Raw genomic sequence first — 14,366 nt, 5'->3', positions numbered from 1 at the left:
CTATCACAAGCAACCTCCGTTGGCAGCATGTGACAGGTTTCGAATCATTCCGCATAGTGTAACACGTGTGTCCGCCCTATGGCGGACACACATAAACATAAACATCGCATAAACATAAACATAAACATAAACGAAGCATAATTCCTAAACGCGATGAACTTTACAGTTTCATAAATGATATCAGTGCTCACATAGTCATACTAACTGAAACATGGTTGCATGAAGACATTATAGATACGGAAGAGTTTCCCTCCAATTTGAACTTCACACTTTTTAGCCGCGGTCGAGAAAGCAAGAGAGGAGGTGGCGTACTGATAGCCATTACTAATACCCTAGCATCTTCACTTATATTCCGTGATGACAAAATAGAATGAACCTGGGCATTCGTCTCAAACAGAGCCTCGAAATTGGTTTTTGTCTCCTGCTATAAGCCACCGGACAGCCACCCCGACTTCTGCGACCTGATTCATCAATCCGTACTTACAGTTGCCAATAAATATCCTAAGGAGATTCGGAGATTTCAACTACCCAGCAATCAGCTGGTCGTTGCTTTCGGTGTCGAATGGGTCACCGTCTCAAGAGTATCAATTTTGCAACACTGTACTTGATTTTAATCTTCCCCAGGCCATACCCTGCCCTACCAGGGGTAATAATATCCTAGACCTCCAGCTAACTTCGTCCCCTGACGACATAAAAACAATTAACACGCTCCCTGGTCTTAGTGACCACAAAGTAATCCATATTTGCATCTCTTCCCCGCTGAAAAAGAAATCACCCACGCAGAAGGTAATCACTGATTACAAGAGAGGAAATTTTAACGCCATTAATCTAGAACTCACGAAGTTCTTAGATAACTTCAGGATTACGTACCTAGCTCGAGCTGTCAACGCTAACTGGGAACTTTTCAAGACTACAATGCTTAACCTTAAAAGTAAATACATTCCTACTGCCCTCATTAAATCAGATTCCAACTGTCAATGATTTAACAAACAGCTAAAATCACTCTGCAACCGAAAGAAACGCTTGTGCAGATCAGCTCACCTAAGCCAAAGTCCAACTGCATGGGAACGCTACCGCTCATGCGCGAAACAGTACTTAACCGAACTCAAAGCTGCAAAAATTCAATTCTTTTCCGATGACCTAGTATCGATTCTTCCATCAAACCCTAACAAATTTTGACGCATTCTTTCCCCTACGTCACAATCTAATCCATTAGACCTAACTAATGCTGATGGAGAACCATCGACGCCGCAGAGTGCGCTTCTGCTTTGAATGACCACTTTTCGTCTGTGTTTTCCTCTGCTAATACCACTGATACCGTAGCATTGCCTGATCCTGAAGCTGTAGCGATGCCGCGAATTGAAATCACTCCAGAAGGTATATTCAAACTGATTAACGATCTAAAAGTTTCATCTTCGGCCGGCTGTGAGCGTATTAACAGCAAATTACTAAAAAGTACCATTTCAGTCTCCAGCCAGATACTTTGCTTGATCTTCACACAATCATTACAAACAGGAAACGTACCAGGCGATTGGAAGAAGGCTAAGGTTATTGCAATTTTTAAACCAGGCAACCGTGCAATCCCAGCAAACTACCGACCTATTTCCTTAACCAGTATCCCATTTAAAATGCTCGAACATATCATATCGAGCTTCATATCTCATGACTTATCTGGAATCCATCAATTTTTTCTTTCATCAACATGGTTTCCGGAAACTACTATCGTGCGAAACCCAACTAGCGGAATTCACACATGATATACTTCCCTTCATGGACGAAAATCATAAGAGGACGAAAAAGTAAGAGACACACTGTCTAGGATAACAGACATGCTGTCTAGGATTCGGTTTTTCGTACCACCATCAGTTAAGATGATCATTTACAACTTTTTATTTCTATCCAACATTTCGTACGGTCACCTGGTGTGGGGTACTACAACCGACTCAAACGCATCAAAACTGATGCTATTACAAAAAAAGGTAGTCCGCATAGTGGGAGATGCCCCTTACCACGCGCATACAGCCCCAATTTTCAGGTCCCTATCAATAACGCCTGTAAATGACCTCTATAGGCTGCAACTACTCCGACGGTACAGAACATGTCTGAAAAATAAAAAAAATTTCCCCGCATTTCCCCGAGGGGGAGAATGTGAAAGTGCGAATGCACGGTTGTCGGCCCGCTTGCGGCGCTTGCGCTCGGCCCCCGCAGCCCACCGCCTCGCCGCCTTCTCTTCCATCTCTTCCATCGGGTTTGTAGTATCACGTGTACACCACGCAGTTATCAAGCCGCTATAACGCCGCTGAGTCGCCAACGCACGCCGCTGACGACGTAGTTTGAATGCGTTAAAGATATAAGGCGCGTCACTAACGCTGATATCACGTCGCGTCCGTGGCTTGGTGATTCTGCTTCCGGTAGCGCTAGCGAGCGGTCGCAGAATGTCGAGCTCCGCCCAAGGAGCGGCTTCAGCGGGACTTTCGGCCCGCGGTAACAGGATATATGCCCAGGATGCTAATGATTACCAAGTACTTTTGCCACAGTTTCCTTCAGGTCAGTCGGTTTTAAACACGGTTTTTCTTCATGCCGACATGCGTGCCCGGCCTTACCGCGTTGAGGACTTTCGGGACGTTTTGGCTCGTCTGGAACTGCTCCCCGACGTCGTGGCGTTGGGGGCGTACCAGATGAGTCACGTTTGGGCAGTGACGTTCAAGTCGGCGGAGGGTGTAAAGAAAATTTCTGCGCTCGCTGATATCAAGGTGAAGGATCGTCGGTGCCTCGTTATCGACCCGTCTAATCAAGAAGCCCGCCTCAAGCTTCACTGGCTGCTGCACAACGTGCCGGACGACGCCGTTCGCGCTGCGCTGGCGCCCTACGGGCGTGTCGGCGAGGTGCGCAGGGAGCGGTGGCGCGTCGAAGGCATCCAAGACAAGGGCTCGACACTTCGAACGGTGACCCTCAAGTTGAAGGCGGGCGTGACCATCGACGACCTGCCGCACGAACTTCGTGTGGCGGGTGACAAGGCCCTCGTCGTCGTCGCCGGAAGGGCCCCGCAGTGCTTACGTTGCAACCTCAAGGGGCACGTCAGGCGAGAATGCAAGGTTCCGAAGTGTTCTTCGTGCCGTCGCTTCGGGCATGATGCAAGCGCCTGCGTTAAGTCCTATGCCAGCGTCACCGGTCCAGCGAGGGAGGACGACCTCCGCGAAAACCTCATGGACGAGGCAGAAGCGGAGGAAACAGCTGCAGGAGTAGCCGACAAGGCGGTGAAGGAGTCGACGTCGGCGGGGCGGGTCGAGGCCGAGGCTGGCCAGCGCGTTCCTGAAAAGGAGCAGCCGGTCGAGCCGAAGACGCCTCCCCCTCACGTCTCGTCGAACGAGGACAACGGAACCGGAGCGGCCAGTCAGGGAACGACGGAGGTGTCGGCTCTAGCAGCCGAAGCCGTGCAAATGGACCTGAGTGGGGCCGTGGCAAAGCGACAACGAGAAAGCAACGACACAGAGCAGGGTGACGGACTCACCAGCAGCGAGGAGCCCCCGGCTAAGGCGGTTTCAGTGAGACGTCCGAGCTTCAAGCCGAAGCCCAACGTCCCACCAGACCGAACGAAAACTTCGGCTCCGCCCTCCTAGCCAGCACGTCACTACGAAAGGTAGTCGCCATCCTGTTCCTCAGTGTTTGTTGTTGCGCTGCTGTCTTGAATCGCCAACGAACTAAACGCAACAGTGTAGTTGGGTCAAGGCAGTATTTTTGGAGGGGGTATTGTGTTCCTGATGCTTATGCTTTGAGCTTTAGGTTTGGCTGGGGGGAGGGTGGCAGTGTGTATTGCAGCGGCCGTGAATCCCGCAGGCCATACGAATGTTTTATAAGTGCGGGATTTTGGAGCGTGTATGGGATGTTTGCAGTTGATGAAGCGTCGTTCTTTTTCGTGCTGCATGAATGTAAGTGTTGTGCGATAAGTCTAGCTCCCTCCTAAAACATGGTTTACTTGAGCAAACCAATGCGCATCGCCACGCTCAACGTCAGGGGATTTTCGGATCGGAGACGTCAAAATCAGGTGTACCGACTCGTAACAGATGAGGATTTGGACATCGTGGCCTTGCAAGAGACCAAAGTTGGGAGGGAGGACCAGACGGATCGTATGGTGCGGCCCTTTATTGCGCGCTATGATGCGTGCGTGTCGCATGCGGTCGGGTTTTCTGCGGGTTGCGCCCTTCTAATTCGGAGAAGCTTAGGGGCCGCTCTAAAGACTGTCACCGCCTCGGAAACGGGGCGGTATGTTGTGTGCGACTTGGAGTATTGTTCCAATGAATGGCGTGTAATGTGTGTCTACGGGCCCACCAATACAGCCGAAAGGAAGGCTTTCTTTGAAGAAATGCGTCCGTGGTGTGAGACGGAACGGCTCTTAATTTTAATGGGCGATTATAATTGTGTTTGCTCAGCGCGCGACAAAAGCAGCACGACCAATTTCAGAGACGCCAGTACGGTGGTACTGAATGAGATAGTAGCCGGATGCGCCCTGGAAGATGCAGGTGATAGCATGAGCAATGCAGGCACCGTTCGCTATACACACTTTCAGGGCAATAGTCATGCGCGGCTCGACAGGGTGTATCTTTCCGTAGAACTCGTACGTGAATGTGACAAATACGAAGTGACCCCTGTTTCTTTTAGCGACCATTGTCTGGTGTCGTTAACACTAGGCAGGGCCGCTAAACGTGGAAACGCGTTCTCCTGGGGTTTGTGGAAAATGAACAACAAACTTCTGCAAGATGATAAATTCGTCGAGGCCGTTCACGCATGCGCACGGACCTCGTTTAGCAGCTCAGACGTGACGAACTTCATTCGGAAGTGGGAGCTGTTCAAACAAGAAGTTAAGCTAAAAGGCCTTGAACGTTCTTCTGCAATGAAGAGCGACGAGAAAAAGAAAGAAGCCACGCTACGAAGTAATCTCGACGCTCTTATTGTAGCAGAATGTAGATCGCCGGGGACGTGCAGAGATGACATAAAGAATGTTAAAGCACAGCTCGAGGTCTTAGATCAGGGCAAATATCATGGCGCGCTTGTTCGCGCAAGAGCAGAAAAGATGCTGCTGGGAGAGGCGCCGACCAAAAGAGCCTTATGCTCCGAGAAAAAGTACGCTCGCAGAAATGCGATAGCGGAAATAGAAAGCGAAGGCGTCTTGTACAAGGATCAAGCCAGCATAGAACGCTGTTTTTGTAACTTTTACGACAAACTGTTTGCATGTCACGCTATTGATGTCGTGGCGTTTAAGGATGAATTTTTGAGATTGTTACCATGCCTAAACAAAGAGATGTCAGCACTGCTCGAAACAGACATAACGGAGAATGAAGTAAGAAAAGCTATAGAGGAGTTGAGCCCGGGAAAGACGCCTGGCCCCGATGGGCTAAGCGCTGCATTCTATAAAAAGTTTAAAGAGTGCCTAAGTCCAGTGTTGTGTACGTTATACGCTGAGGCGTATCAGAATGGTGTGCTGCCACCGTCTTTTCATGAGTCGCACACCATTTTTATTCCTAAGTCAGATGATGACGCCAAACTCCGAGCTGTATCTGGGTATCGCCCAATCAGTCTCACTAATGTAGACTATAAGATTTTAATGAAAATTCTGGCGAGTCGTTTGCAGACTGTTATTAGGGACATCGTTGGACCGCATCAAACATGCGGTATAAAGGGGCGGTCGATAGTAACGAACATTCATACTGCTCGAAGTGTTCTTGAGTGTTGCGACAGCACTCAAGGTTCTCTAGCAATGCTCCAGGTAGACCTGGAGAAGGCGTTCGATCAGGTATCACACGAGCTCCTTATAGCCATGTTAGAGCATATAAATGTAGGGGCTGTTATTCTTCAAGGAGTGCGCATGGCGTATAGTGGGTGTTCAACTAGCCTCGTTGTGAACAAGTCGCTCAGCAAAGCAGTGCAGGTTCAACGTGGCGTACGTCAGGGTTGCCCATTGTCCCCATTGCTTTTCTGTGTATATGTAGAAGCGTTTTGTTTGAGTGTTATTGGAAGCAAAACCATCAACGGCTTTCGACTACAGTCGTGTGAGGTGCGTGTGTTGGCCTATGCCGACGACATTGCACTTTTCTTTATTGATAAAAGCAGCATAAGCGAAGCTGTAAAGACACTAAAGGCCTTTTGTAAATACAGTGCCAGCAGTGTGAACTGGCAAAAATGTTTAGGATTCTGGCACGGCCAATGGGAAGAAGCCCCGGAGGTGTTTGAAAGCATAAGCTGGCAGACGACGCCAACCAAATACTTAGGTGTGCCTCTCGAAAACTACGAGGACAGTGATCCCTATTGGCGCAGACAGACAGCTGAATTGCGCGATAGAGCAGAAAAATGGCAAGGCACTGGGCTCTCCATTTTTGCAAGAGGCTCAGTCTGCAATGTGTTCTTAATAAGTAAAATATGGTACGTGCTCCAGGTGTTACACTGTTCGCGTGCGCATGTGCAGGCGTTGCACCGCGTTTTCGCCGTGTTAATTTGGGAGTCCACGTGGGAAAAAACAAGTCGAACGAACTTGTTTCGGCGCGTGCGTAGCGGGGGCCTTTCCTTGTCTCATTTGTTTTTACGACAGGTTGTCAATCGTTTTCTCTTCCTTCGGGATGTACAAGACCCCTTTTTGCGTACTGTTTGCCAAATGAAGTTGTCTGTGGTGTTACCCGATTTTGTTATAGCGTCAGCACGTTTCCCTGTCTTGACAATGAAGGGATACTTCCGCGAAGTTGTTCAAGCGACCCAGTTTTTGCGTGCCCGCTTCACGATGGAATACCTATGTAGCGTAACGCGGAAAAAATTGTATAATGATCTCGTTGACTCTGTATTTCCAGTTCCACTGTACCGGTCAATGTACCGTGCAGGGCCAGGCCAGGATGTGCTTAAACGCGTGAAATCTATGGCGGTACCGCCATGGGTTAAAACGTTCTTTTTTAAGCTCCACGCGGGTGTCCTACCAGTCAAAACGTGGCAAAAAAAGAAAGGACTGTACGTTCCGTGGGGGGTTGACTGTTATCCGTGCAAAAAGCCGGAGACAGTAGAACACGTGTTTTTAGAATGTTGGGATGGGGTCTTTTTTTGGGACGTGCTTCAGAGGACTTTGAAGAAAGATTTCCCTCTAGACGCCTACGGAATCAGGTTTATACCCATCGACAATGACGGCGGGTTGCCGTATGATGTGGTGATGGTTTTGGCTCTGCACGGCATTTGGAAATCTCGCATGGCTATACGCCACCGCGATGTTGATGCTAAGCGTTCCAAGGAATACTTTGGAGAAACTGTTCGTTTGATTGTAGAGGTTTGGAAGACTCAGCCTGACCCTCCGGAATGGCTTCCAGTAATGGAGTCGCTGACAAACCTTAAGCAGTTTTAGCCATTTCCTGCTAGCAAAAGACTGTTAGCAGTTTTATCAGTGTATGTTACAGCTTTGTGTACCTGTTTTTCTTGCTTTGTGTGCTTGTTCTCTGTCAAAGTGTGGCAATAAAGAAAAAAAAAAAAGCGTCCGTGGCTTGGTCGGTAGAGCGTCGCGCTGCGGCCGCAAAGTCCGCGGATCGAAACCTGGCGCCGGATGCTGTTTCTTTATTGAGGAGCACTGCGGACGCCGACGCCGCCGACGCCGGCGGTGGATGGTTTGGGGTCGCTTATAAAGTGCATTCCGATTTAAGTTTAAAAAGATATACTACCCTACACGTAATACTGGTATTTGGAATGTCCCCCACAGCCGCACCAATTACGGCTTCCAGATGTTGCGTTACCAGCTTCCTCAATTACTGAACACGTCAGGTGTTCAGTAACAAAGTTTAATAACATTCTTAAACAATTCCAGGTTCATAATCGTTGTCCTCTTTTCGTCTTTTTTTCTTTGTTTCCGCAAACCTACGCGCAGATTGAATGTTGCTGACTGTTTATTTTTTGAATAAATAAACGTGAATGTGCCGATGTAGATCTGTGTCTCTAAACAGTACGCTTATTTGAACTGTTGTGTGAAATTTACTTAGTTGTGTGTAATTTGTATAGCTGTGCGAAATTTACTCGCATTTATGTTACTAATGCGTTTGCTACTTTTTACTTAGTTGAGTGTTTTTTACTTAGTTGTGTGTTTTGCCATGTATGCGGGGCACTGTACCAGTCAAACCGAGCCATGGCTTTTTGATTGTGTCCCCAGCATCGAGAGCTCTTGTAGTTGTTGATGTTGAAATAAAGATGATAAAATGACGCTATATTTTTAGATTTCTCTAAAGAATTTGACCGTGTCCCTAATAACCTATTACTCTCTAAACTATGGAGAATTCCTCTCAACATAAATTTCTGGGTAGAAAATTTCCTAAAAAACCGGAAGCAGTACACAAGCGCTAACGATTATGACTCACCTCTCTCTGACGTAACGTCAGGTGTCCCCCAGGGTGCCTGCCTCTCCGCGCTTCTCTTTATAATATACATAAACGACTTGCCCAATAATGTGCTAACAAAATTAAGGCTTTTGCCGATGACTGCGTTTTGTACTCTCCAATCTGTAAACCCGATGACAGAGCTTAACTTCAACATGGTCTAGATATAATTGTAGCTTGGTGTGATAAATCTTTTATGCCATTAAACCCCACTAAGTGCAAAAAGATGTCATTCACCCGTAAAATGATCCCAGCACAGTACACCTATAGCATAAAGTTCCTTCCCATTAGCGCTACACTATCATACAAATATCTCGGAGTGCATCTGTCATCGTCGCTGTCATGGTCAAACCATATTCAAATCATCTGTTCTGAGGATCTCACGCACCCTCGGATACCTGCGGCGGAACTTAAAATTTCTCTTTACGACATGTTAAGGGTCTCTTTACGACATGTTAAAAAATTAGCAGTGCCTTAGCTCGGCTATGCTATAATATACGTAGAGTGAGCTAAGGTTCAGCTGGTTATTTTTAGGTTTCCTGGTTGTCAAGGATTAGCTGATTATCATGCTTACTGTTGATAAAACGATTTCCAAACCAATCCAATCCAATACTGTCCAGTCCAGTCCAGTCCGGTCCAGTCCAGTCCAGTCACTGCTCCTCGAGCAAGGCTCCTCCCGCAGCACGGCTCTCCAGGAGCAGCGCGAAACGGCTATCAAGCGGCTCCGGTGCACCGTCAGACTTGGCTACTGCGCAACGGAGGCGAACAGCTAGGCACGCGCCGGCGCCAGTGCGTCTGCCGCGGCTATGACGTCACTCCTATGGAATGCGCAGACCGGCGAATGTGCAGACTCAGTTCTCTACACACCCGTACTCCAATTGGATTCGATTTCACTCCAACACAATCCAACTTAGTCCAATCCAATCCAATTCAAGTCAAATCCGATCCAAGCCAATCTGAGCCAATTCAATCTGATCCGATCTAAAGCAATGCAATGCTCCTCGCGCTTGCGCAGAACGTCCCTTCACGGCCCACGCGAAACTGCTCAACCTCGGCCAGTGTAGCTTACGCTACAAATTGAATCACTTCGCGTCTGCGCTGCGTCCCGAGATCGCAACCGCGCTTCCCTAACTGATTGTTTCACCACCGGCGACCGGCCCATTTGACACCCCGCAAAAGGACTAAAGTGTATGCGCGGCCCTTGTCCTTTCCCTTTTTTGCCTGCCTTCTCTTTCATCCCCTGCACACCGCTTCCCCAGTGTCGAGTAGCAATCCGGGCTCTAAGCCAGGATAACCTCTCGGCCTTTCCGTTTGCTTTTTTTTTCTCTCTCAAGCAGACGACAATGTCGGAACAGGGACGGTTGCAGCTTCTACAATCCGAAGAGCTCGGTGATCGCAAACCCTCACATCTACTGCGTCGCCTTCAGCATCTCCTTGGACAAAATGAAGCCACGTTCAATCAAGCTTTGCTTCGAGAGCTTTTCCTTCAACGCTTGCCCACCTCCGTCCGGATGGTGCTGGCGACCGCGAGCAGTTTATCCATTTCTGACCTCTCCCAACTTGCCGGCGCCGTCATGGACGTACAAACTCCTTTCGAAAATCCCATGTTCAACGTCCCGGAACGTTCCGGGCCCACTAAATCAGCACCCACAATGCAGTCTTCACCTGCGCTGCAGAGCCTGCGGGAGAAATTCCATGGCGAGATGGTGAGATCACCAAGCTATCAGATAAAATCACCGCTCTCTCAGCCCAGCGCCAGCCCTTTCCCTCATGCGGCCGCTCCTTCTCGTGCCGCCGTTCGCCGTCGCCTTTAAGGCAAGGAGTATGCTGTTATAACCGCCACTTTAGAAAGGTAGCGTGCAAGTGTGCGCAACCCTGCACTCTTCAGGGAAACTCCCCGGCGCACCACTACAGGCGGCTGGTGGTGTAAGTTGCGAAGTAAGCCGCCTGTGTTTTGTGACGGACAAAACCACCGGACTGCGTTTCCTCGTCGACACCAGTGCTGAGGTCAGCGCCATACCACCCTCAGCCGTGTTTCGCAAGCGCAGGTGAGCTGCGAGCAGCATACAAGCCACCAACGAGACTCCAATCGCCACCTACGGAGAGACGGGAGAGCAATCGCTGTCCCTCAACATTGGCGTACGAAGAACATTTCGATGAATTTTCCTTATCGCTGATGTGGGAGCCTTCTGGGAGCAGACTTTCTGCGTCACTACAACTACAACTTGTTAGTTGACATGCACCACAAGCGCCTCATTGATGCTGCAACGCACCTTTCTCTGCTTGGTATAGCATCGAAGGAACCGCTCTTGGTGGCCTCAAGCACCTCGTCGAAGTCGGTCAAAAGTACAAGCTTGTTTAGGAATTGCCGTCCCTTCTGCGACCTGCCAACTTCCTCCTCTCCTTCCGACATGACGTCTATTACAACATTATAACTACTCGACCACCCATTCACACTCGAGCTCCTCGCTTACCGCCTGATCGCTACAAAATACCCCGTGGCGAGTTCGAACACATGCTTGAGCTCGGAATCCTTCGACGGTCGTCAAGCCCTTAGCATCCCCGTTGCACATGGTGCCAGAGCCGTCACCCGGAGACTGCCGCCCCTGCGGAGACTACCGGTTGCTCAACAACGCCACTGTTCCCAATCGCAACCCCCTTCCGCACATCCCGAACTTCTCAGCAGTACTGCATGGAGCGACACTGTTCCATAACATCAAGCTTCCGGCTCCCGTGGAGCCGGAAGATATACTGAAGACGGCAATCATCACGACGTTCGGACTTTTTGAGTACGCGCGCATGCCTTTCGGCCTTCGAAACGCTGCACAAACTTTCCAACGGTTCGTTGACACCGTGGCCCGCGGATTACCTTTCTGCATCACTAGTAGCGACGCAGAACAACACATCCAGCATCCTCGCCCAATCTTCAGTCCCCTTGCCGAATATTGTCTTATCGTCAATAGAGCCAAGTGCGTGTTCGGTGCTCACGAGCTGGACTTCGTCGATCACGGTGTAGACGAGAATGTCATTCGCCCCTTGCCTTCAAAAGTACAAGCAATCCAAGAATTTCCGCAGCCGTCTTTCATACGCATGCTTTGCGAGTTTCTTGGCCTCCTGAATTTTTACCGCCGTTTGATCCCGAACTGCGCCGCCCTCCTCCAGCCGCTGACAGACATGCTCAAGGAAAACAAAGCTAAAGCATCTCCACTCAATTGGTCTTCAGAAGCCTTAGGCGCTTTCGACAATGTCAAGACCAACTTGTCCCAGGCAACCCTTCTCGTCCATCCGAGACCGGGAGTTCCGCTGTGCCCAATGACTGATGCATCTGACGCTGCAGTCGGAACTGTCCTGCAACAGCTGGTTGACAACGCCTGGCAACCCCTTGCTTTCTTTTCCCGCAAGTTCTCCCCCGCGGAGTCACGCTACAGCACTTTCGGAAGAGAACTCCTTGCAAAGTACATGGCTGGACGTCACTTCCGGCACTTTTTGGAGGGTCGAGAGTTCCATATTCAGACGGACCACAAACCTGCGACCTTCTTCATCCGGTCGAACTCTACCAAATTTTAGCCTCCTGAAACCCGCAATCTGTCTTTCGTCGGGGAATTCACAACGGACGTACGGCACGTGCAAGGGCAGGACAACACTGCCGCGGATGCACTGTCACGTGTCGGCGCTTCAATCTCGAGTTTCCACAACTCGGCCGACATCGACTTAACCGCACTCGCATCATAGCAGCAAGGTGAAGCCGAAATAATAGCGCTTCGTGAAAGTCCCGGCGCGCTGCACCTTCGTGAAGTACCCATTAAATCGTGCGTTGTTCCGTTGCTTTGCGATGTTTCTACGCCCACCTCGCGTACACTCGTACCGGCGAATTTTCGGCGCATTGCTCTCGATGCCTTCCATAGACTATCGCACCCTGGAATACGAGCCACGCAACACCTGCTGACGCAGCGTTTTGTTTGGCCGGGCATCAACAAGGAGGTACGCGAGTGGACGCGCTGCTGTGTCGTTTGTCAGCAGTCAAAGGTTCACCGGCACACCAAGGCCCCTTTCGATCCGTTTACGGCACCAAATGAGCGCTTCGACAAGGTGCACGTAGACATTTTGGGGCCCTGGCCTCCTTCAGAACCTACTAACCTGCGTCGATCGTTTCACGCGCTGGCCCGAGGAGTTCCCTCTTCCAGACATCCGTAGTGAAACCATCGCCAACGCATTCGTTGCGGGCTGGGTTTCCCGCTACGGTGTTCCATCAATTATCACTACCGACCGAGGTCGCCAGTTTGAGTCGGCACTCTCCAACAACCTGCTGACCCTTCTTGGCCCTTCCCGCATCCGCACCAAAGTGTACCAGCCTATTGCAAACGGCGTTTTCACCGCTACCTCAAGACCGCACTCAGGGCACAGCCGGACGCTACCCATTGGTCCACCTTTCTTCCGCTGGTTCTGCTGAGTCTTCGGGCTACTTTGAAGCACGATCCGCATTTCACGCCCACAGAGATGGTCTTTGGTGCACCGCTACGCCTGCCAGGAGAGTTTTTCACTGCTTCAGAATCATCACCGTGCCCTGACCACACCGACTACGTGACCAAACTGCGATGTTCGTTTCGCTCACTTCGTGCCCGCGCACCACGCTGCCACCAGCGTGCTGATCCCTATGGGCCTATAGAGCTGGTGGGTCCCCTTACGATTTTGTCTGCCGTGACGCGGTGCGGAAACCACTTCGGCGCAGTTACGACGGACCCTAAGGAGTCATTCATCGTGGTGATAAGCATTTCACCGTGGATTTGGGTGGATGGCAGACAGGACACTATTTCTGTTGATCGCCTCAAACGAGCCTTTATAGAGGAGCGGGTTTCTACACAACCAGATGAATCTTCAGTACTCATTGCGGTTCACCTTCCCCACCCGCCCCAGTCGCAACGGCCACCAAAACCCACAAGACGGCCTCCGGCTTACTCCACGGCTCCGATACTAGTGGCGCGTGCAGTCAGTGCTCCTGGGAACTCCGAGCGTTCGGCCAGGCATAGCCACCTCTGGCCCGTAAGCTATTCCAAATGTATGCGTTATTCTGTGGCTCGGCGTTCTGATTGCCTTGTGCTGCCACAGGTTCAAGGACGATGGAGGCCACAGACCCCATCGATGCCGACGGACGTGCCTACATACTGCAGGGCCCATGAGAAATGATTTGACGCGCGCTGAGGAATATCAGTGAGTGAATCGAGAGGCGTATTTCAGTTAGGAAAAATACCATGGCTGACCTGAAAAAAAACGGGACAGTTTGTTGAAGCTTCGTGCTTTCAAATTCTCTGCCATGAAACGACAGGCACATCGTGCATACTGCAGAAGATTCGCGACAAAGCCTTTGCTGCTGTAAGCAGCAGCCCACTCACCTAGCAGTAGCGGTCCCAGAGATTGGTTTTGGGGGGGGCGATTTTTTTATGGGGGGGGGGGGAGCGGTGTGTGGGGGGGCGAGGCGAATAAAGAATCGCTCCCCTCCTTGCGCCAATTCTGCGGAGAAGGTGACAACCATGCAGGCGGGTGCGCGTATGCGGTGCAACCCGCTTGCGCACAAATCACTTAGCGACACAGTGGTTTTTGGCGCCCCTTAGGCGGTGCAACGGCTGGCCCGAGCCCGCATTTCTGGCGGTTGCAACACGTTTGCGGCCTCACACAAGTGGGATTTAACTTCGCGCAAGTTAAATGCTTAAAAAAACTAAAAATAAGAAACTGAGGACCTCTTTGGGGGGGGCGACCGCCCCCTTCGCCCCCCCCCTTAGGACCGCCACTGTCACCTAGTACCTCTTTACTGACTACAAGGGCATGATGCAAGCTCAACTTATTTGACAAAGACCTTGAGCCACACATATCCACCGAATGTTTCGAAGAGGAATTCACCACATGCTTCGAATGGGAAGAGGTTATAATCGACACCAGGAGCCAAATACGACGCCCTTTAGACCAGAGAATCAAGACAAT

General features: G+C 50.3%; 2 protein-coding genes across 2 annotated transcripts in view; one reads left to right on the top strand and one right to left on the bottom strand.

Annotated features, from left to right (window-relative positions):
- Positions 1–14,366, bottom strand: part of LOC144161011 (uncharacterized) — a 431,944-nt gene that overhangs the window by 378,968 nt on the left and 38,610 nt on the right. The window lies entirely within an intron of this gene.
- Positions 2,518–3,997, top strand: LOC144160926 (uncharacterized). The gene has a single exon (XM_077692014.1). It carries the CDS (start codon positions 2,586–2,588, stop codon positions 3,618–3,620), a length of 1,035 nt encoding a protein of 344 aa, XP_077548140.1. The 5' UTR covers positions 2,518–2,585; the 3' UTR covers positions 3,621–3,997.

The sequence above is a fragment of the Haemaphysalis longicornis genome, unplaced genomic scaffold (genome assembly GCF_048455015.1).
Source record: "Haemaphysalis longicornis isolate Haplotype H1 unplaced genomic scaffold, Haemaphysalis longicornis Haplotype H1 scaffold_11, whole genome shotgun sequence".
NCBI lineage: Eukaryota > Metazoa > Arthropoda > Arachnida > Ixodida > Ixodidae > Haemaphysalis > Haemaphysalis longicornis.
Note: the sequence above shows the minus strand (reverse complement) of the source record. Positions and strands in the feature narration are given on the sequence as shown.